This window comes from Dromiciops gliroides, chromosome 2 (genome assembly GCF_019393635.1).
Source record: "Dromiciops gliroides isolate mDroGli1 chromosome 2, mDroGli1.pri, whole genome shotgun sequence".
NCBI lineage: Eukaryota > Metazoa > Chordata > Mammalia > Microbiotheria > Microbiotheriidae > Dromiciops > Dromiciops gliroides.
In genome coordinates, this window is record NC_057862.1 from 71,404,652 (window position 1) to 71,426,027 (window position 21,376).

Genomic DNA, 21,376 nt, shown 5'->3' on the forward strand with positions numbered 1-21,376 from the left:
TAACAGATTTACTATGAGGGCATGATAGGAGGTGAGAGATAATGAAGAGTTGAGAATAATATTTAGGTTGAGAGCCTAAATATGGCTGAAAGGATGGTGACACCCTCAGTAGTAACAGGGATATTAGAAAGACAGCGGGGTTTTGGGGGGGCAAGATAAGTTAAGTTTTGGACATGTCCAGTTTAAAATGTCTATGGAACATCTAGTTGGAGATATATCAAATTTGGGTATGTTTACATATAAATAATGTGAATATGTACACATGTGTGTATATATGTAGTATGTATACTATATATTTGTATTTTATACATATATATGTATATTACATATGTGTATTTCTTTCTTTCTTTCTTTTTTGCAAAGGATGCTGACAAATCCAAATTCTAGCTAAGAAAACAAATGACAAAAACTCCCCACCTATCTTGCTGTCTTGAGTTTTGCTGACTATTGATTTCAGAGCCCAGCATGTTAAGCAATATTGTACGGGGAATATGCCATCCAGGTCTCCATAGATACTCTCCCTGCACTGACTTCAGACAGTAACACTTAGTCCTCAGAAGGGGCTCGTGATAACCAGGGTTGTCTGGTCTATGGTTCTTATTTTGACTTGGCAAATGACTATTGTGCCAGGCTTGCGGTCAGGGTTAGAGTAGAGAGGAAGAGAAGGAAGAGGAAGAGAAGGATAAATCTGATATCTGAAAAAAACTTTCCAATATCCAATATCAAAATCAATTTCCAAATCCAATATCAAAAGAAACTTTCCTTTTCAGGAGCAGGAAGAAGAAACGACAAGCTATTCTTATGAGCACTCATGAGAGTGAATATGGGTCCTGGGGTTTAAAGACATCAGTGGCTCTGTGGCCTCACTAATAGTAACGCTCCCTCCAAAGGTTCAGATTGCAACACAGCCATGTCCTCCCAGTCTTGGTGATTCTTTTTCTTTTCCTCCCATAAGTGTCTGCCTTTCCATCTTTTAACATTCTGTGGGTACCAGTGTAACATGAAGTTGGCCCATCGTATTATCCTTTGCTTTTGCTTCATGAACAGCCTAACTCCCTTTGTGGATTCACACCTTCTGGATGCTACTTTCATGCCACTTCTCATGCACAAGTAATCATCATTAATATACTTCAGTCTGCTTGTGGTCACCATGTGTCTTTTCATTGCCTTGCAATGGTTACCAGAAATTTTTATTTTGGGGAGAACATGATTTTCAAGCACAGAGCATCATGGGTAATATGGAAGTAAAAAAACGGCATTCTTTTGTGAGAGAACAATCTGGGGGTCAGGAGAAGGACTGTGAAATTTCCCAAATGAAAAATTGCTTGCTATTTTCACCCTGTTCAATTCTAGGCCAATTTCATTGACCCTATGCTATTCCTGATTAGGGACCACACACTAATGAACTAACTGAATGCCCGACCCATCTGACTTCAGATCGTAATCTGAATCTAAAATGAAAACAAGAGGCTACTAAATGTATAAAGTGAGGATGGTACTCAGTAACCCTTTAAAAAAATCTTCAGTGACTTGCTAGTTCCTTCAGGGAAAATACGAAATCCTCAGATTGACATCTCCATCCCTCTACAACATAGTTCCTGTCTACTTTTCCCACCTTATTTCCTTTTACAGCTCTTCAAGTACTATCCATTTAAGTTGTACCAGCCTACTAGTGGCTCCCCATATGTACCATTCCATCTGCCATCATCATGCCTTTATACAAGTGGCCTGGAATACTTTCCTTCCTCACCTTCCAATCTTGGAATCTTTACCTCTTTCAAGTCTTAGTTCAGTTACCAGATGTGACTTTTCATGATGTCTCCAATTGTTAGCGCTCTCTTCTGCCAAGAGTTACTTTGTATTCCCCAATAGATTGCAAGCATATAATATCAAATATGATATATATATAACATAGAACACATAATATATATATATATACACATATATATGTGTGTGTGTGTATGGGTATGAATATAATGTAATAAATTGAATATACATCTTTGAAGGTAGAAGTGGTTCCTTTTTTTCTTGTTTTTTGTCTTTATATTCCCAGCACTTATTATAGTTAGGATTTAACATGCTCTAATGCTTATTGAAAAGAGTAGAATTTCTATGCCAGGTTTCCACTTAGGTCCTCTTTAATTTCCAATTAAGTCAATTTTGGATTATAGTCATTTCCTGATCATTTGAATTGACCTTTCTTAACAGTATCCTGCTTTTCTGGGATTTATATGATAGCAAATCAGTACCTCAATGCAGCTCCAGATTTGGATGAGACTTCTAACAACTGCATAGGCTCTGAGATAATAGGAATCATCCCAGAACTTAAGCCAGAAGAAGCTTTTGAAAACCTGCTTCTAATACCTTCCCTCTGCCTCCAGGCAGGACTGCATTCAAATCACTGTTCATCCCTTGCCATGCTTCTCTTCAAAGATGAAAATGATAGAGGCAGAAAACGATGGTCAGTTAGAATATGAGTAATTGTGTTGTAATGTGCTTGTAGGTCAATGCTACATGTCTAAGAAAGAAAACAAAGAGACAACTTTCATTGGTTGGACTGGAAGAGGGACATCTGGACTCTATTTTTACTCAGAACAGATTGACTCAATTGAATCAGAAATGGAAAATCCAATGGCCCTGTGCAACCAGCCTTAGATTTGTGTATAACTACAGCCAGAGCGTTATTTGACTCCAATGAATGTGCAGCATAGATCAAGGGATCATTCATCCAATCCAAGCATTTATTAAGGACCTGTTATGTGCCAGGAACTGGGTTAGGTGCTGGGGACACAGATGAAAACTATAGGCTCTGTTCTCAAAGATTACATTTTATTGATGGCTAAACAACAGGTACACAAAATTTGTACAATCTCATGGGAGGCTGCTAGCCAGCGGAACCAGGAAATGTCTCATATATAGTAGTAGGCAGCACTTGAACTGAGCCTTGATGGAAACAAGGGATTCTAAGGGGGTCATTGATTTAGAACTGAACATGCTGCCCTTCTTTGCAGGTATGGGGGATTATGGGTGGGGAATACTATGGTTGATAGGATGGTTAGTTTTATTGAACTGCTTCATTTTCTTTTTTGATTCCATGTTATAAAGGATGACTCAATAGATAGAGGAGTGGGAAGGATTTATTTGAAAATGAAGGTAATATAAAAATAAAGGATATTTATAATATATAATTTTTTAAAATTAGAGCTGGGGGGGCAGTTAGGTGGCACAGTGGATAGACCAGGAGCCCTGGATTCAGGAGGACCTGAGTTCAAATCTAGCCTCAGACACTTGACACTTACTAGCTATGTGACCCTGGGCAAGTCACTTAACCCTCATTGTCCTGAAAAACAAGCAAACAAAAAACAAAAATTGGAACTAGAAGTGACTTTAGTAGTCATTTGATCCAACCATCTCATTTTTCAGATAAGGAAAATGAGATCCAGTGAGTTGGGAGTTTAACCCAAGTTCTCTGATTCTTGATCTTACACTCTTTCTATTATAGCATGGGAATAAAGATCTTTGCTCCAAAGGAGATCAGACATCAAGGATAGTGAATGCCCATATTGTCCCAGGTTGGGGGATCTGGGAGACTAATTGTTATAGGTTTAGATGATGGAAATTGATGGTTGGAGATTTTGGAGAGTTAAAGACTGCAGCCCCACGACATGCAACAAGGAGATGTCCCTCTCCTTTTGAAGTCACAGACATATGCTTCTCATCTGCAAGGGTTTTTGTCTGAACCCTTCCCTTTTGGAGATCAGGAAACAGACTGAAATACTTGGTATAACACAGAACAGGAAGACATGAAGTGAATGTCTCTCTGAACCCCTAAAAGACTCAATAGAAGGTTCAGAGGTGAGTAGATGCAACAATACCTAGGTGTGGGGGAGGGGAAAATAAATATTTAGGGTCTTGCCATAAGAAAACTTGGAGTAAGAAAGAGACTCCAAGGGTAGCTAGGTGGCACAGTGGATAAAGCACTAGCCCTGGATTCAGGAGGGCCTGAGTTCAAATCTGGCCTCAGACACTTGACACTTACTAGCTTTGTGACCTTGGGCAAGTCACTTAACCCTCATTGCCCTGCAAACAAAACAAACAAAAAAAGAGACTCCTTTGATCAAAGAAAGAGGCATTCCAACAACCACCTGAAGAAAGCTTTTGCATGGGGCATGGGTATGGGAATGGGACCAAGTGAAAAATGTAGGGTGATTTTAAATGGCCAAGAGGCACTTGATCCCATGGGAGGTGAGAAAGAGCTACACTACCATTGGTTGAGGACCTGATATCATTACTACTTGGTCCAATTTTTTGAAATGTAGCATCATCTGCCAGAGGATAGCAATGGTAGCAAACAGGACCCATGACACCTTACAGCAACAGAGGAGAAAGGCAGTGTAAGAGTTGGGGGGCAGTCATGGGATGTTGATCCCCAGCACAACAGTGAGGAGCAGGGTATTAGCAGAGTCAATTATGAGCTGGAAAGGAAGTCCTTCGGTGTTTTCTCTTGAGTAAATAAAACCATCCTATGTTTTAAAACCTCTTGAGTCTGAGTGCTTTATAAAAGGAACTGCTAGTTACCCTTGGAGGGAGCCAGACACTGATGCTGAGTTTCTGTCTAAGTGGGGGCAATCGGCCAGATAAGCAAGAGACTCCCAAAGTGTACTTAGCCCTTTTTGTTGGGAGAGAGATGCCATAAGGGTTATACAAACAGAGTCAAGATTTTTAAGTAGAGTAATGCCAGGGTTGCAGCTGTGTTTGGGGGAAACATTTAAAAAATTATTGATGCATTTGATTTTTTTACATCACTGTCAATACCTAAACTACTCTACCTCCCCCCACCCTTGAACCAAGAAAAACACTTAAGCAAAACCAATGGACAAAATGACTGTGATGAAGAGTGTATGGAATGTTCTGTATCCATCGTACTGAGAGGAAGAAAGGATGTTTTATTGCCTATTCTCCAAGATTACTATTGTTCAATACAATAAGTCTGAGTTTGCCTATTGGAGCAGCATTTCAGTCGGTTTCCTTCTCATAGCTTTGGTCATACACCTTTGGAGAGGCTATGTGGCTCGGGCTTAGATTTAGAAATTAGCTCAGAGAAGTCATCTTATCCCACTACGCCCACTTTCTCAGAAGTAACTCACAAGGAAGACTGATGCAATGAACAGAAGTAATGATTGTGCAGGCATCCTTAGGGATTTCATCTTAAAATTTAAAAAAATAGTATGAAATCTGCCTTGTGATACAAACAATCCAGTCCCTGGTTATTAACTAGAAGTTGATACTTTGCATCTGTTCCTTGACTCTTGTAGTTATAGTATGTTGGTTAAAAAAAAAAGCCAGTGTGAAGACAGGAGATGCTTGCCTATGACTAAAATTTAATTGCATTCCTGTCCCAATTCTGTGTAAATAAGTCCAGGAAGCAGGATGTTATTATTGGTACCTGTAAATTATCCCAAAACCTACCAATGAGATACTAACATATTTTACTAACACAGATGTTCTTGCAAAATTAAAAAAAAACATGAAGAAGAACATTTTATTGATGCCAAACCAGAAAATTCAGCTAGCTAGGCATATATATTGTGAAGGATAAGTCTCCCTGGGCATTCCCAAGAAGGGCTAGGGAATGTGAATAGTTCTTATGACATAGAAAAATCCAGGTGAATTTGAGTTCTGTAAGGAAGAGGGTGTGTGTATGTCATTGGCATTGGGTTAAGGTATCCAGAGCCAAGGCTACCCAAGAGGCAATTAGGATTTTCTCAGGAGGGAATGTGCTTTATCTTTCAAGGAGCTGGATGGAGACAAGGGAACTGGTCAGCTCTGTGTGGTGATCTATGATCATGGACATTGACTTGATCTGATCTACAGAGGTTGTTCAACCCTGCCTATGAAACTACAAGTCAATTGTTTAAGAAAAAGGCTGGTTCTAGGATTTGAGAATGTCATGACTTAGGTCAGGAACATATCTTGAAATCCCAGCTCCCCAAGATAAACTTGGCAAAAGGTCATTACCACTCCTCCCCATTTGGAACAGAAACATTCTCATGATATACTCCACCTCTCACAAAAGTATTTCAGGAGTCACTTGGGCTAAATCTATGATTCACTGGACCACATCTTCCCTCAGATCTCAATGGAGACAGTCCAGAACTCTGGGCCAAAGAACCCTGGGAATAGTAGAAGTTCCCTCCCTCCCTTTACCTCATCCCAACCCCAAACTATGAGCTCTGCTTCCAACCTGGCCCCTTGAACTCATCATACAGGGGAGAAACTCTCGTGGGAAACTGACCTAGCAATTGTCTCTGTGGGGTTGCAGACCCTACCTCCTCAGAAACCACAGCTACCACAATAAAAGTAACCTTACTTAAAAGAATCTAGTAAATGAAGCTCTCTTTCTGGGGATCATCAAAAGGAAATTATGGGTGTAGTGAACTCTGTTCTCACAATTCTTTATCTGAGATCAAGACAGCTATATAGCAAGAACTCAAGAATGAATCTTCAGGCAAGTATAAGAATCTTGAGGGCAGGAATAGATACATTTTTGTCTTTGCATCCTCAATACCTCCCACAGTGCCTGACACATGCTTTTGTCTACATTTGCCATTTCATGGGTGTAGGAAATTTCTGGTGTGGAAATTCTCTTCACCAATACAGAAAGACAGTTCTTCTGTACTTCAAAATCTTAGAGAATAGACTGGGATAGAGAAAAGTTAAATATTTTGTCCAGGATTACATATTCTGTGGAAAAGGCAGAATTTGTACCTGGACCTTCCTGTGATTTTCACTCAGTATTATGATAACAATCAGAGCTGCATAATGCCTGGAATCAGCCACCATGGGAGGGAGGGAACTTCTTTTCTTCTACTGACAGTGTTTGAGAGGGACTGGGAGGCCACTAGTATGGGATGGAGTAGGATTTTAGGAGCAATATGGAAGGTAAGACTAGCTGATCTCTCTAAGGTCCCTTCCAGCCCAGGCCCTTAGAATAGGCACTAGGTGGGACAATGGATAGAGTTCTGGACATGGAGGCATGAAAATCTGAGTTCAAATCCTGCTTCAGGCACATATCAACTGGGCAAGTCACTTAACTGCTATTTGTCCCAGGTCCCTCATCCTTCAAATGGATTAACAGTAGCACCTACCTCCCAACATATCAGTGAGAATCAAGTGAGATTTGTATAAGGCACTCTGTGAACCTTAATATGTGATAAAAATTTAGGCTATTATTATTGAGAAAAGGGTCTTCCTGCCCTTTTGCAAAGTGAAGATCTCTCCAGCAGAGAGGGTTTATCTGCATTTTCTGGGCTCCATTTATAATTACTCTGATACACCATCTGATTCTTAAAATAAACCCTAACTCCAAACACATGCTGCATTTTGAGTCCATGTCTTGGATTTAGGGCTTAGAGCCCTGAATTGTAGACAGATGGAAATATAATCTATTAAATTTTATCTCACAGAGATCCTTCTACTATTAAAAAGGGTTAGTATGTAATGCACAGAACAATAGATTGCATTTGTCTTTATTACCTGGGTTTACTACTTTTTCTCTCTGTTAAGAGAGAGGGCATGAATAATTAAAATGCTCCATCAATGTAGCCTGTGATACCTCCTTTGGATTGGCTGGGTCCTTGGGCAAAGGCAAAACAACAAGCCAGGATTTGGAGCCATGGGTGAGGGTAATGAGTTCCCAGATTATCCAAACCTTTTATGATTTCATTGTCAACCTGATCAATGGGCAAAACGAGCAGGGAACTTCCTGTTCTTGGCTCTAGTTCTTTTCCAAGTCCTGTTACAACTCCATTGCTGTTACATGGAGATGACTTTAGAAGGCCTCTCTAAGACACCGATAGGGGTGGGTGAGTTCTGCTAGATTTTAATAAACCAGGGCAGCTAGGTCGCACAGTGGATAGAGCACCAGCCCTGGATTCAGGCATACCTGAGTTCAAATCTGGCTTCAGACCCTTGACACTTACTAGCTGTGTGACCTTGGGCAAGTCACTTAACCCCAATTGCCTCACCCCAAATAAATAAATAAATAAATAAACAAACCAACCAACCAACCAACTAGGGTGGCTTTGGGTATGAGTCTGGTCATGGACTTCATCTGTTACTGCAGCACTAGTCATGGGAAGGGTGGAGAAGTTGAAGCCAGAGGAAATGGGTTTAGATCTTAATACTGCTACTTACTAACTGTGTCATCTGAGCTCAGTTGGTTAACTCCTCCAGGTCTGTCTCTTTCTCTCCGTTTTTTTGGGTTTGTTTTTGCTTTTGTTTTTGTTTGTAGAGAACTCCCCCAAAAGAAACTCCCTCTACCATCACTGCTGATGTGAGCGTACTAAGCAATTTTTGTTTGGGGGTGTTTCCTGGGACACCGAGATATTGACTTGCCTGGTCATATGGTCACATTGTTGTCCAGTACTCCAAATTTCCTCTCAAGTTTCTTTATTCATCATTATCAACATCTACCACTACAACAAATTAGCCTCTAATGTCCATCCAGGCTGTACCACTGATTCACCTCCACATGACTTTCTGTACCATGTCCCCACAATAGGTAAGTTTGCCACCTGTCACCATCAACCCCTGCCCCTTTTTAATATTCCTTTTCTATGTTATCTTTCCCATTAGAATGTAAACTCCTAGAGGATAGGAACTATCTTTATTTGCATTCCCAATGCTTGGTGGGCACGGACTTACTACATGCTTATTGACTGATTGGTTGACTAATCTTTCATCTTTAGCTCTGTGATTGTATGACCAAGAAATGAACTGGGCTGCTTTTAGAGGTATTGGGTCCTTCCCCAACCCTCATGAATTTAGGTCTTCAAGTGTAGGTTGACGGCCTGGCGGGTATATTGCAGAAGGATTTTTTGTCAGGTGTGGATTACACTAGCCACTGTAACTCTTCAAATGATCTGAGGTTGTATCATAGTCAACAGTTTCTTTCACTACCAGAGAACACACAGTGACCACCCATCTACACCGTGTTAGACAATCTTTGTGAGTCTCTATAGTCACAAAATAAAATGAAATAAAAATTTAAAAATCAGCCTTTTTACTGATGAGACCATTTGAATTTAACTAGGATGATCTCAGAATGATAGAGACAGTCTGTCCTGGGCCTACATTTCCAAGCATTTTTAACTTGTCCAGGTCTTCCAGAGCTGGTATTTTGTGACCATAGTATTCAGGTTTCTAAGGTCACCTTAACAGGCTTTAGGATCCCTAAGATGGGGATGAACTGTTAGTGACTGGGATATTCTGAAGAGAGGCCATGGGAAGAAATCAATCTGATACTTAATGAGAACTTCTCTCAGAAGAAAGAGAGAGAGAGAGAGAGAGAGAGAGAGAGAGAGCTTGCTTCTGCAGGGAAGGTTTCCAGGTGATAGCCTTCCCAGACTTCCACTGCTACTGTGCTGCATGAAGTCATGAGGATTAGGTCTTGCACAGCTCTGGGTAACCACTGTGGGACTGGGAAGGTTAATCCTTTCATTCATCAAACTTCTAAATTCCTATGGCCCCTTTCTCCATTCTACCTTAGCCACCCCCAAGGGTGGTCACATTTTCTATCTCACTGTCACTCCAAGTTATTTTATATGAAAAATCTCAAATTTTTACAATCCCCTTTCAGATCATAGTTTCCTATCTATTTACTGTCTCCATTCCTATTGCTATCCTAATCTCCTGAGCTTCATCTCTCTCTCTCTCTCTCTCTCTCTCTCTCTCTCTCTCTCTCTCTCTCTCTCTCTCTCTCTCACACACACACACACACACACACACACACACACACACAAAGAGGAATCATGAATGATCATTGTATTGATCATGGTTCATAGAATTTTCAAAGTTATTACTGTACAAAATGTTATTCTGGTTCTACTTATTTCATTCTTAATCAGGTTATTAAAAGACTTCAAAATCATACATTTTATGATATTGGTGTGATAATGTAAATTGTCCTTGCAGTTCTGCTAATTCCCCATTGCATCAGTTCATATAAGTCTCACTCATGTTTATCTGAGGCTTTCCTTATTATCTCCCAGTCTGGCAAGTCGTATAAGTATTATTACCCTCATTTCACAGCTGAGGAATTGAGTCATGGAGAAGCTGAAAGACTCCACAGCTACTTCTCAATATATTGCATTGTTCGTCTTTGGTTGTTTTGAGTTATAGTTCCTTGAAGGCAAGAATTTTGTGTCTTCCACAGAATAGAATAGAGTCCTGGGCACATAGCAGGTGCTTAAGAAACTCATGCTGCCTTGACCTTTGACAGTTCCTGAAGATAGTTCAGTATTTCCACAGTAGTCTTTGGGGGGAATTTGTCCATTGCTGGGTGGGAGACTAACAGAGACCTGCAGTCCTGGGAATTGTCTGCCTAATAATTTTTCTAGTGGTCTGGCATCATGCAAGTCTTTCTGACCTGCTCTGTGGTGGTTGTCAATTGGAGTACAAAATAAATATGAAGAGGCAGCTAGGCGGCACAGTGGATAGAGTACCAGCCCTGCAGTAAGGAGGACCTGAGTTCAAATCTGGCCTCAGTCACTTACTAGTTGATTGACCCTGAGAAAGTCACTTAACCCTGATTGACTTCCCTTCACTCTCCCCAAAAATAATAAACAGGAAAAACTTGGACCAGCAGGCTTATCTGTCCTCCAAACCAACAGATCAATCAAAAAGCACATGAATGCTTGCCATGGGGAAGGCAATCTACTAGGTGGGTTGGGAAGAAGTGGAAGTTGAATTCCTAACCATAAGTCATTTACTGTCACCATAGTTTGCTTATTCTCTTCTGTATCAGGCTTTGTTGTTCTTTAGTTGTGTTCAGCTCTTCATGAGCCGAGAACACCAATGCTGTCCATGGGGTTTTCTTGGCAAAGACACTGGAGTGTTTACCATTTCCTTCTCTAGTGAATTAAAGCAAACAGAGGTGACATGACTTCCCCAGGGTCACAAAGCCAGTAAGTGTATGAGGCTACATTTGAATGCAGATTTTCCTGACTCCAGGCCCAGTGCTCTATCCACTGAGTCACCTAGTTGCTCTAAGTGATTCCAAAGCTCAGCAGATATCATGGAGTTTTTCCAATTTCACAAAGAATGGCAGAGACAAAAAGAAACCTTTCAATTCTCAGTTCAATACTCTAGAAAGCAAATGTGGTAGTCTGTCCAAATCCCACTTGTGCCTTCAAATTCACAAGAATTTGACCCTCTCTGAATCAATATTTTTTCTTCTTTTTTATAATAAAAGAGCAAGAAGTGTGACTATAAAGTAAAGAGATTGATCTCACAGTGGTTTACCAGCCCAAACCAGTCCTATTACTTTAAGTCCAAGCCTTATCATATTTCTGCTCATCTGCAAAGACAGATCTTCTTTTATCTTGTAGGTTAAGAAAAAACAGGCTAAAACCAGAACATAAGCAAACTTCTCTTCCCTGGAAAGAAGTAAACTGTCAAACTGTCTTGACTTTACAATTATTCTCTTCCTTGTGAAATAAGCAATAACATTTGTTGTATGAATGAAGGAAGGAATAATCTTGAGTAAATATCTTGCAAAGTGTCAATGCCAGCCATTGATTCTTTTGAAGGAACCAGGTTACAATTTCCAGCATTCATAGCTGTAGCTGAGAATTCTAGTTCTTGGGGCAAATTTGGCAGTGGGGGTTGGGAAGGAGTAGTGTGGAGAAAGCAATGGACCCTTGTCCAGGTGAATTCAAGCTATGAAACCTCTACAAGGAGCCAGTCTTGGAATAAGACAGTAGGATGAAGAGTAGTACCATTGTGATCCTACAAGGTCAGGGGTGCCCTGTGGATAGTCATGAACCAGGAGGAAGAACTTTGTGAACAAAGAAAGCAAACCCCTGTGGATGTTGGCCAAAACCCTGGTTTTCCTACATTAGTTATACCTCTGTAAGTATTTAGGAAAGGAAGGGAATAAACATTTATATAGTGACAACTATGTATTATGTACTTTCCAAATATTATCTCATTTTATCTTCACCACAACACTGTGAGGTAGATGCTAGGATTAAATTCCATTTTACAGTTAAGGAAACTGAGGTAGAGGTTAAGGGATTTGCCCAGGGTCATGCAGCAAATAAATGCCTGAGGTCAAATTTGAATTCAGGAATTTCTGACTCAAGGTTCAGCGCTCTATCCATTGCAACACTTAGCTGTTTGAGAAAAGAATATTGAAAATAACGCCATAGGAAAATGCCCAGAGCAGCAAAACTCACAGAAGAATGTGCTGAAATCATCTTCTACCCAAGAACAGCTTGGAAGGTCAGAAGGAGGGAACTGCTGTGCTGATACAGGAGTCAAGCCCAACCCCACAGTCACCATGACACAGATCCAGTCCAAGGAAGGCCTCACCAGAGAAGGAGACCCCCCAGAGCCTCTGAATCAGCTGAAGAGCCAGTGTTGTCTGGAACTAAGCTCACAGTCTGGTGAGTGGGCTGAGCCCTGGGCAGGGTGGAGACTACAGGGGTCTATGCTGGTGCTAAGGCAGAACTTGGATTTTACACCCCTGCTGAGAACCAGGAGGTAGGCTTGAGTAGCAGTGGCCCAGGTGGGGGAGGGGCACAGGCTCATCGGAGCTAATAACCACAACACACAAAGCTGGTTGATTAGCAAGTTGGTCTGGGGTCATCTAAGGACGAGGGAACAGGCCAGGGCAAGTGAAGAACCTGATTGTACTTAAATCATACCACCTGGGACTTCTTAAGCTTGGGATACTGTAGCCTGGAAATGGTGCCCCACTTTAGGAGCTAAAAGTCAAGTAAAAGAAAGGCAAGATGAGCACACAGAGAAAGGTAAAGACCATAGAAAGTTTCTTCAGTAACAAAGAAGACCAAGGGGCACCCTCAGAGGAAGATGTCAACATCAAGGCCCCTATATCTAAAGCTTCCAAGAAAAGAATATCAAAGAAATTAATAATGGCAATTTCCCATGACATCAAAATCTTCCTTTATATTGTAGAAGAGAGGCTAAAACAAACAGGAAATCCTTCTAATGCAAGATGCAAACTTTCTAATGCCAATATGCCTCTTGTTCTAAAAGACATACCTGCTCACTCAATGATTTTCTAGCTTGTCCTTTCCTGAATTTTCTTCAAGAAACAGAAATATTCTGTAAGAGTAGGAATAATGTTAATAAGTCAACAACATTTATTGTCTATTGTATGCTGGTAACTAAACTGGGAATCATGGACACTAAAACGGGGAAGACAAGGGCTGGGCTCCATATGACTATTAGAAGCATGTGCATTTTTTTGTGGTGTTAGTGGTTTTCAATTTCATGTTAATCTAGTCTTTTGCCCTGAAAGATTGTGTTTTTTAAATCAAACCACAAAATATACCCCAGCCTTTCCCATCCTTCTTAATGCCATGACAATAATGCATTTAATGGAAATCAGTATCAGTAGTCTGCAAAAGAACAAAACTATGATTTAAAACAAAAACAAAAAACAACAAAACAACCAACTCCCATTCTTAGAATATGGGCTCTTAGAGGCTGAAGCCCTTGGCCTTTCCTAATTTGCATTGGTTTATACATGTGTTCAGGGATCCTTTTAACGTAAGAGCAACAGGTAGAACATTTATGTGTTGCTTTATATACATTACCTTATTTGAATTTGCTTTGAGGTAGACATTATGATTACTAGTATTTTCTCATTTTACAGAGGAGGGAATCAAGGCAGTTTGGCACAGTGAGAAAGTGGACAGTAGGGCATGGTCTCAATTGCCAGCTCTGCCATTAAACAAATTACTTAACCTCTCTGGCCTCAGTTTTCTCATTTGTAAAATGGGAGGTTTGGACTGAATTCTGAGGTCAGAAACGTAAACTCTGAGGTTCTTAGCACCTCTAAATTTATGAAACTACAATTGGAATTTCATCACCCAGCTCTAGCAAGTACTAGAGGGGCAGCTTAGGTGATGTTTTGAATAGAGTGTTGGCCCTTCAGTCAGGAAGACCTGAGTTCAAATATGACCTCAGACACTTACTAGCTGTATGACCCTAGGCAAGTCACTTAACCCTATTTGATATGCCCCAGACCAAAAATAAGAAAAAGAAAAAGAAATGAAAGAAACAAGTGTTAGAGACAGGACTCAAACACAAGTCTCTCCTGACTACAAGTCATGCACTCTTCCTATAGCATTGGGCTGACCCTGACAGAGTCCCTTACAGTCTTAAGTCCTATGGTATACTATATTAAAACTTGAAATCTCTGAGAATGGGGAAGAGGAGGGATAAAGGGAGAAAATTAGGCAATGTGAAAAAGGGTATTAATAAAATTTATTTAAAAAAAAGAAAATGAATTTGAGGAAGAAGCAAGCTCTACACAATAGTTTTGCAGTTTCATGCAAAATTTGCATGTGGAAATGCTGATTTTAATTTTAAGTTCATATTTTTTAAAAAATTAAATTTTTATTTATTTTATTTTTAATTTATGGAATAAAACAATCATCTCCATAACATAGTATAATAAAAAGGAGATGATTGCATATGAAACTGCAAATCCATTATGTACAACTGACTTCTTTTAAGTATATAATAAAGTTATGATGTAAGGTTTTTTCCTTTTTTCTTCCCTCTTCCCCACACTAGAGACGGCTACCATTAGACACAAATATATATATATATATATATATACACACACACACACACATACATACATATATGTACACACATATACATACATATATGTATCCCACATCGGACTGCACAGCCACACTGTGGCCTGTGGCTCTTCAAGGTGCTGATCCATGTTCATCCGTGACTGATGGAGGCCTACTACATATATGTACAAATAATATCAATACATATATATGTAAAATCATTCTGCATATACTTCTATGTATCAGTTTAGAGAGACAGAGACAGAGACAGACAGACACAGAGACAGAGGGAGAGACAGAGAGAGAGTGCATATGCATGTATAGGTATATATATATACACACACATACATATATACACACTTATAAAATATATACATACTTTAGAACATATAGATTCTTTTCCTTTTTTCCTTAATCATTTTTGGAAATAGACCTAGAATTGGTATTGAAAACTTTTTTTAAAAATTAAAAGAAAAAATAAAGATGAAAATATCAAACTTAACTCTCAACATGTTTAGCCAATAGCATTTGCTATAACAAAAATATGAAGGACATTCAGAATTGGAGAGTTAAACTTTCAATGAATGTGAATTCTGAATGACTCATATTAGCTGTAAGGAGCTTGTGTTTCCCCAAACCTGTACTTCCACTTGAGAAGAGCAACCCATTTTACGGACAATGGAAGCTGAAAAGTGAAGGTTTGAATGGATGGTACCTGGACTCTCCTCTGCCTAGAGGAGAAACATATTTGCTTAGTGGAGAGCTGTACTATGGCCACTTGGGGAATAGAAGATAATTCTCTCTTTGTGAGAGACACCAGCCTGGCACCAGCCAACAGTACTACTTAGATCTTCTGTTGGAAAGTACTCTGAACTCATGGGAGAGCTGCTCTAAGAGCTGCACACTTTTCCTTATGCGTGGGATAGCAGCCTACACAACTAGTGTTGTGAGATTCCTCTAAGCTAACAGTAGTCTCTCTCCTCAAATATTCCCAGTGTACTTTGGCTGGATCTCCCCCTTTCCTCCATTATATCTGTTTTATGCTAATTTGTGTACATGCATATATGTTCTCCCTTAAGGTTGTGTTGGTAAATGTTTAGCAACTGGCTCTCCTAAAACAAACAAACAAAGCCAACAACAACAACAAAACAACCATTGAAGGCACACTTTTAAGTTTAAAAGTATGTATTGTTAACATTTTCCTCCATCAATTTCTTAAGTCTAGACAATTAACAAAATATTAAGTGGAGTTCTGATTTGTAGCATTTGCCAATTTCTGAGGTGTAAATGCTTACATTAAAAATATAACAATTGGAGCCCATGGAGCTGGTTCTAGCATACTGCCATTCCTCTTCCTTTAGTAGAATTTTTAGTAGTTCTTTGAGGTCAGGGAGTATGTGATATTTAGCTTTAGGCCCCCCAGCATCATCTAGCATACTCTCTCCCTCACGTGTATGTATATATATATATGTGTGTGTGTGTGTGTGTGTGTGTGTGTGTATAATGTCATCAACAGATGTGTATTAAGTATCTACTATATCTACTATCTTCTACCTATCATCTGTCTAGTATGCTGTTGAACTCAATTGAATTAAGTTAAGGATGACAGTAGCACCAGGCAAAGTTGTCACTGGTATAAATCAAGCTTGCTGATGTACATGTTATTAGCACAGTTGGTAATATGGGTTAGTAGTCTGCCAATATTTCAAATCTATTTACTTCAATTCTAGCATCTCACGCCTTCTCTTGACTCATGCAATTACTCTCTTAGTTCAGCCTTTATCACCTCTCATCTACATTATTGGAACAGTCTCCTAATTGGTCATCTTGACTCAAGTTTCTCATCACTCCAGTCTACCCTACACTTTGCCACCAAAGTGATTTTCCTTCAGCACCGAGCTGACCATTTCACTCCCAAACTCAATCAATTCCAATGACTCTCCGTGGTCTCTATAACACAATATTAACATCTGTTAAGCTTTTGAAGCCTCTTACAACTTGGACCTAACATATCTTTCTAGTTTCATTGGATTTTACTCTTCCTTCCACTGTCTATAATCTAGACAAACTGACCTCTCTCTCCCTCACATAAAACACTCTATTTTCTATTACAGAGTCTTTGTGCTTGCCATTCCCATAGTAGCAATACACTCCATTCTCACCTCTGGTCCATGGAGTTCCTTTCTTCCTTTGAGACATAGCTTAGCCACCAAATCCTGCATAAAGTCTTTCTGCTCTCTCTTCCCCAAACTACCTGGTATTTAACAATGTTGCATTTATTCTCTTTATATTTACCTACTCTTTATATTTATGTAACTTACTATCTTCTTTCCTATGAGTAAGGATTGTTTCATTCTTTGTATTTGCATTCATAGTACCTACCATAATTCCTGACAGATATTTGGTGTTTAATAAATGCTTGTCGATTTAGTAAATTTAGCATAAATATGGTAAATACTTAGCATATTCAAATATCCCTGTGCTAGGTGTTGCAGATAGAAATGGGAACAAGGATCAGGATGGAGATAGGGATAAGGATAGGAATCGACTACCATTTCATTGGGGAACTCCTGGAAGATGAAACCCTCTTTACCAATAGCAGGTCACATCTTCTCTGCCACTTAAAGTATAAGAGAGTTTCCTAGAGCAACTCTAAAAGTTGCTAGCCTGGAAGAGAGGTTAAGTGACTTCCTGGCTGACTCAGTCAGGTAATGGGCATACAAAGACAGAATGGTCCATATCCTCATGGGACTTACTTTCTATTGGGGGTGGGGGGTGGGGGTGGCAGCACAGGGCTAAAATATTTACTCAAATAAGCAAACCAGTAGTATTACAAAGTCATTTCATGAGGAGAACACATTAAAAGAAAAAAACATCCTTTTGTATGAATTAGTGATATGTTAGTCCTAAAACAGATGCATTGCTTACTGGAAGCCAGTTGAGAGTTTTCTGTTATGGGTCTCACATAGGGTTTACCTTCCCTTAGGTGGGCAGCCAGAGCACATTCCTCTCCCCACAAACTCCGTAGAGAGTGTATGTTTCCCCAGCGAATCACCATGCAAACCACTGAATAACAAGCAACAAATTATGTTCTTTTGTTGGGAGTATGTATGGGGGTCTAAGGAGGACAAGGTAAAATGAGCTTATACTCCAACCAAGACCCTGGGGTCTAAGCAAGGATCAATGGCTTCACCTGAGTGTTCACCCACTCCAACCTGTTCCACATTGGAGCACAGGGCTCACCTACCCAGCACAGATCAGCAGTCCTTACAGGCTGAGTGTCTGTCTTTGTCATGCAGTGCCACCTCCCATACAATCTTCAGCCTGAGTCTTTTCCTTGCCATGATGCCTTTCTCTCCCTTTGTCTTTTCCAGCCGTGGACAGAGGCTGCTTCTCCTCTGTCTGTGGTGCTGGAAGTAATAAAGCCCTTCTAATGACTTCCTCCCTTTGCTCCAGCCACCTGGCTGCCATGCTGTACTCTATTTAGTTAGACCTCTTGGGAATAACCACTAGATTGTTTTAACAAGAACCTAATACCTGATCTGCATGGAAGCCAAAAACTACATTCAACTAGGAAATGTGTTCTGCAGGCTTATATGTATTCATGATGGTAAAAAAAAAAAAAAAAACTGGTCTTTCCCTCTTTTTTTAAAAAAGAAAAAAAGTTTTACAAACTTAAAGTTTCTATGCTGTAACATGCCACATCATTACTCTGAGAGATTAAAAAGTAGAGGGAACCCTATAAGTTGCCTAAGATGGGAAGGACTCAGTCACATAAATAAGCACACGGGTAAAGAATGGACCGTTTTGGATGCAGCAAACAAATGTCTGCTGTGCGGCGTTTATAATGATAAGTGCCCTCTCCTAGTGGACAGTCTCTGATTGTCCGTGGAATCTGTGCTGCTCTTCCACTTGAGCTCTCAGGAAAGCAGAGGATGCTACAACTCTTCAGCTGAGACCCATCAGTAGCAGCCCATAAAACACCTGCCACAAAGCAGCTGGAGCACTGAATGAAAGTCTATATTGAACATCCATCAGCAATGTGTAAGAAGAGGGGTGGGGAGGACAGTTAAAATGTTTTATGAAGGTTTATATAGTTGAAGAAATAGTAGTGGGTTGGTAGTGGTGAAGAAGCATCCCTAGGTCCAAATAGGCATAAAAGTTTTACTTACCTCTTCTTGCCTGTCTTATCTTAGGACTCAACATATTCCTGTTTCCAGCGTGTCCTTTCTTACAGTCCTGAGCATGCTGTCAACCTCCTGGCTTGTTGCCTCTCCCCCTGTTGCATCTCATCGTGACATATCCCGTCCTACTGGCTGTAGCTTCCCAGAGCCCGGCTTCCCCGGTGAGGTTCACTTCTCTCCACTTTCACAACTGGCCTTGGAAGGGATGTCTTGCATTCGACTAAATAAACCTTAATGTATTATTTATCCAGCCAAGAATTAATTCCCATCCAAACTAACCATTAAGTGCCTCAGTAATTACTGTCGATAAATCACTAGAGCATAGACATGAGGGGCTGGACCTGGCTCCTTCCCCTAATTGGCCACACATCAATGTTATTAATATGCCTCGGCAAGAGAACCAGGAGCCTTAGGGCTCGTGTCCCCGGTCCCATGCACTATTTCTGCAGAACGGAAGCTCGGACTCAACAAGAATCAAATCAAGAGCGAGAATCTGAGATCCTGTCCAAGCCTGAGTTAGAGAAGAAGATGGGAGGGGAAGAGGCTGTCATTGGGGGAATGGGGGAAGGGCACTGAGAGCATGAGACTCATAGCGGATCTGATAAGGTCCTACATTAGGAGAAATAATAAGTGCACCGGTCCACAGGGAAGTGTTGTGTCAGGTTGCCCACTGAGTAATGCATTGAGTGAGATGGGGCTGAATCACTGCTGGGCTTGGATTTCTGCAAGGGGTGGGGGTGTGAGGGGGGGGGTTGGGAATGAACACGAGAAAGGGAGAGGCAGGAAGAGAGCAGGCAAGGCGAGAGAGGGAGAAAAAAGAGCAAGCCCGGGCATGGCCACCATGCTACAAGGTGGCAGCGATTAGGAGTGCAGAGATAACTCTCCCTAGGACTGCCGTGCAGGCAAGACTGCAAGGGAGCCACCGCAGAATTACATCTAAGCCCCTGAATCTGGCCATTTTCAAAGTCACTAGGTGAGATTTCTCTGGGAGGCAGTAGGAAGAGAATACCCCTCGCAGAGCGTGATAGATAAGGGACAAAGAAATGATGCAACAATTTAAAACGGATCACGGGAGGGGGAGGGAGGAGAGGAGTCAATTAATTTTGCTGCCTGCTTTTTTTCCTCCCTGGCCTGCCTAGAAGGAATTATGTAAAAATCTCTTTCCCCAGTGTTGGGAGATATTTTTCACTTAGAGCTAAATTGCACTCACCCCGGTTTTCTGTTCCTCCGGAGAACATTAGGAGTGGGGAGATCTCTGTGAGGAATGCTAACTCCCACTATTTACATATCACAACCATTCTTCCTGAGTTAATAAGGTGCTCTGCCAACAGCCTATTCCTTTGCTCAGCGGTCTCTTAATTTCTAAATGATGTGTTTGGGGTCTCAGTGTTTGGCTCCTAGCACACCAAATTACCAATCATTTAATGCTAATCATTCTTTTCTTTATATGCACCTCATGGCTTGTCACTGAATCATTTAAACCCCATCTTGGAACCCAAATCTGGGCATTTTTTTTCAGCTTTTTCTGAGTCTGACTTTTGCAGTGTTGTGAAATCTCAGAGGGCTCAAGGTTCAATTAAAAATGGGAACAAATTATTATCTAATGCTTAGGTTCCCATCCTTGGGATAATGTAAGGCGGGGCACAGGTCTGGATCGCTAATAATATTGATGGGATTTCTTTGGGACTTTAACACCTTTTGGGAGAATAGTTGAGAACACATGAAGGAATGAATGAATGAGCATTTGCTAAATACTTGCCATGTGCCAAGCACTGTGTTAAAAGATAGGGATGTGAATACAAGTCCCAGACATCAAGGAGCTGATATTGTAATGGGGGGAGATAACACAGATAAGTAAGGAGTGGCCAGGGAGGGCTGTTCTGGCTTGAGAAGTCACAGGGATCTGGGAAGGATTCACACCAGTGAGCCAAACTGTGACTGAAGATAAGGATTGTGAAAGTGAGAAGGGAGTACATTCCAGCTAGGCGCCCCCCCTTTTTTTTAAGGGGAGAGAGGAGTATCCTGAAGAGACTGCTGGGATTTTGAGTTTTCAGTGGTTTCAGGAGGCAAGGAAATATGTCCTGGTGGCCTTTGGAAAGGCCAAAAAGGGTGGCAGGGGGATGGTGGTGGGGAGGGAGCAGAGGCCTTGCCTCAGCTGCATGGCAGAAGTAAAGACTTCAGCAGGAACAATGAAGGCAATGAAAGCCCCTAGAGCAGTTTTGTAACAGCAGTTCCCCCTCTCCAAGCCCTCCTGGAGAGATAAAAGCTATTGGGGCTTGCAGGGGCCTTGAGGAAGGGAAGGTTGGTAACAGTTTTAACAGTGTCAGTAACTTTGCATAAGGTTTCTCTTCTTGGGCCACAGAGAAAGGAAGGTAGGGTGAGGGAACCAGCCAGAGAGGCAAAGACTGCCTTTGACTAATGGCAATTAGCAGCAAGGAAATGAATCTTATCCCCAGGTCAATGGGCTGCATGCAACTGGCATTCATTTATAAACATATTCCTTTATTCTGCTGTAAACTGTTTTACAGAGCTAGTTTCACTTCTCATCAAAGGCAGCTGGATGACAAAGTG

At 40.8% G+C, this 21,376-nt stretch overlaps 1 protein-coding gene across 3 annotated transcripts in view; it reads right to left on the bottom strand.

Moving 5' to 3' along the window:
• ARHGAP22 (Rho GTPase activating protein 22) overlaps nucleotides 1-21,376 on the bottom strand; it is a 406,983-nt gene that overhangs the window by 334,466 nt on the left and 51,141 nt on the right. The window contains exon 1 of one of the 3 annotated variants that reach the window (XM_043980594.1): nucleotides 20,016-20,049. The exons of 1 other annotated variant lie outside the window; for it this stretch is intronic. In XM_043980594.1, coding sequence (XP_043836529.1) covers nucleotides 20,016-20,043 — 28 coding nt within the window. In that variant the 5' untranslated portion in view covers nucleotides 20,044-20,049. Of the gene's footprint in view, nucleotides 1-18,793; nucleotides 19,303-20,015; nucleotides 20,050-21,376 lie in introns of those variants that run through there. One more of the 3 variants, XM_043980593.1, reaches the window with a different exon arrangement.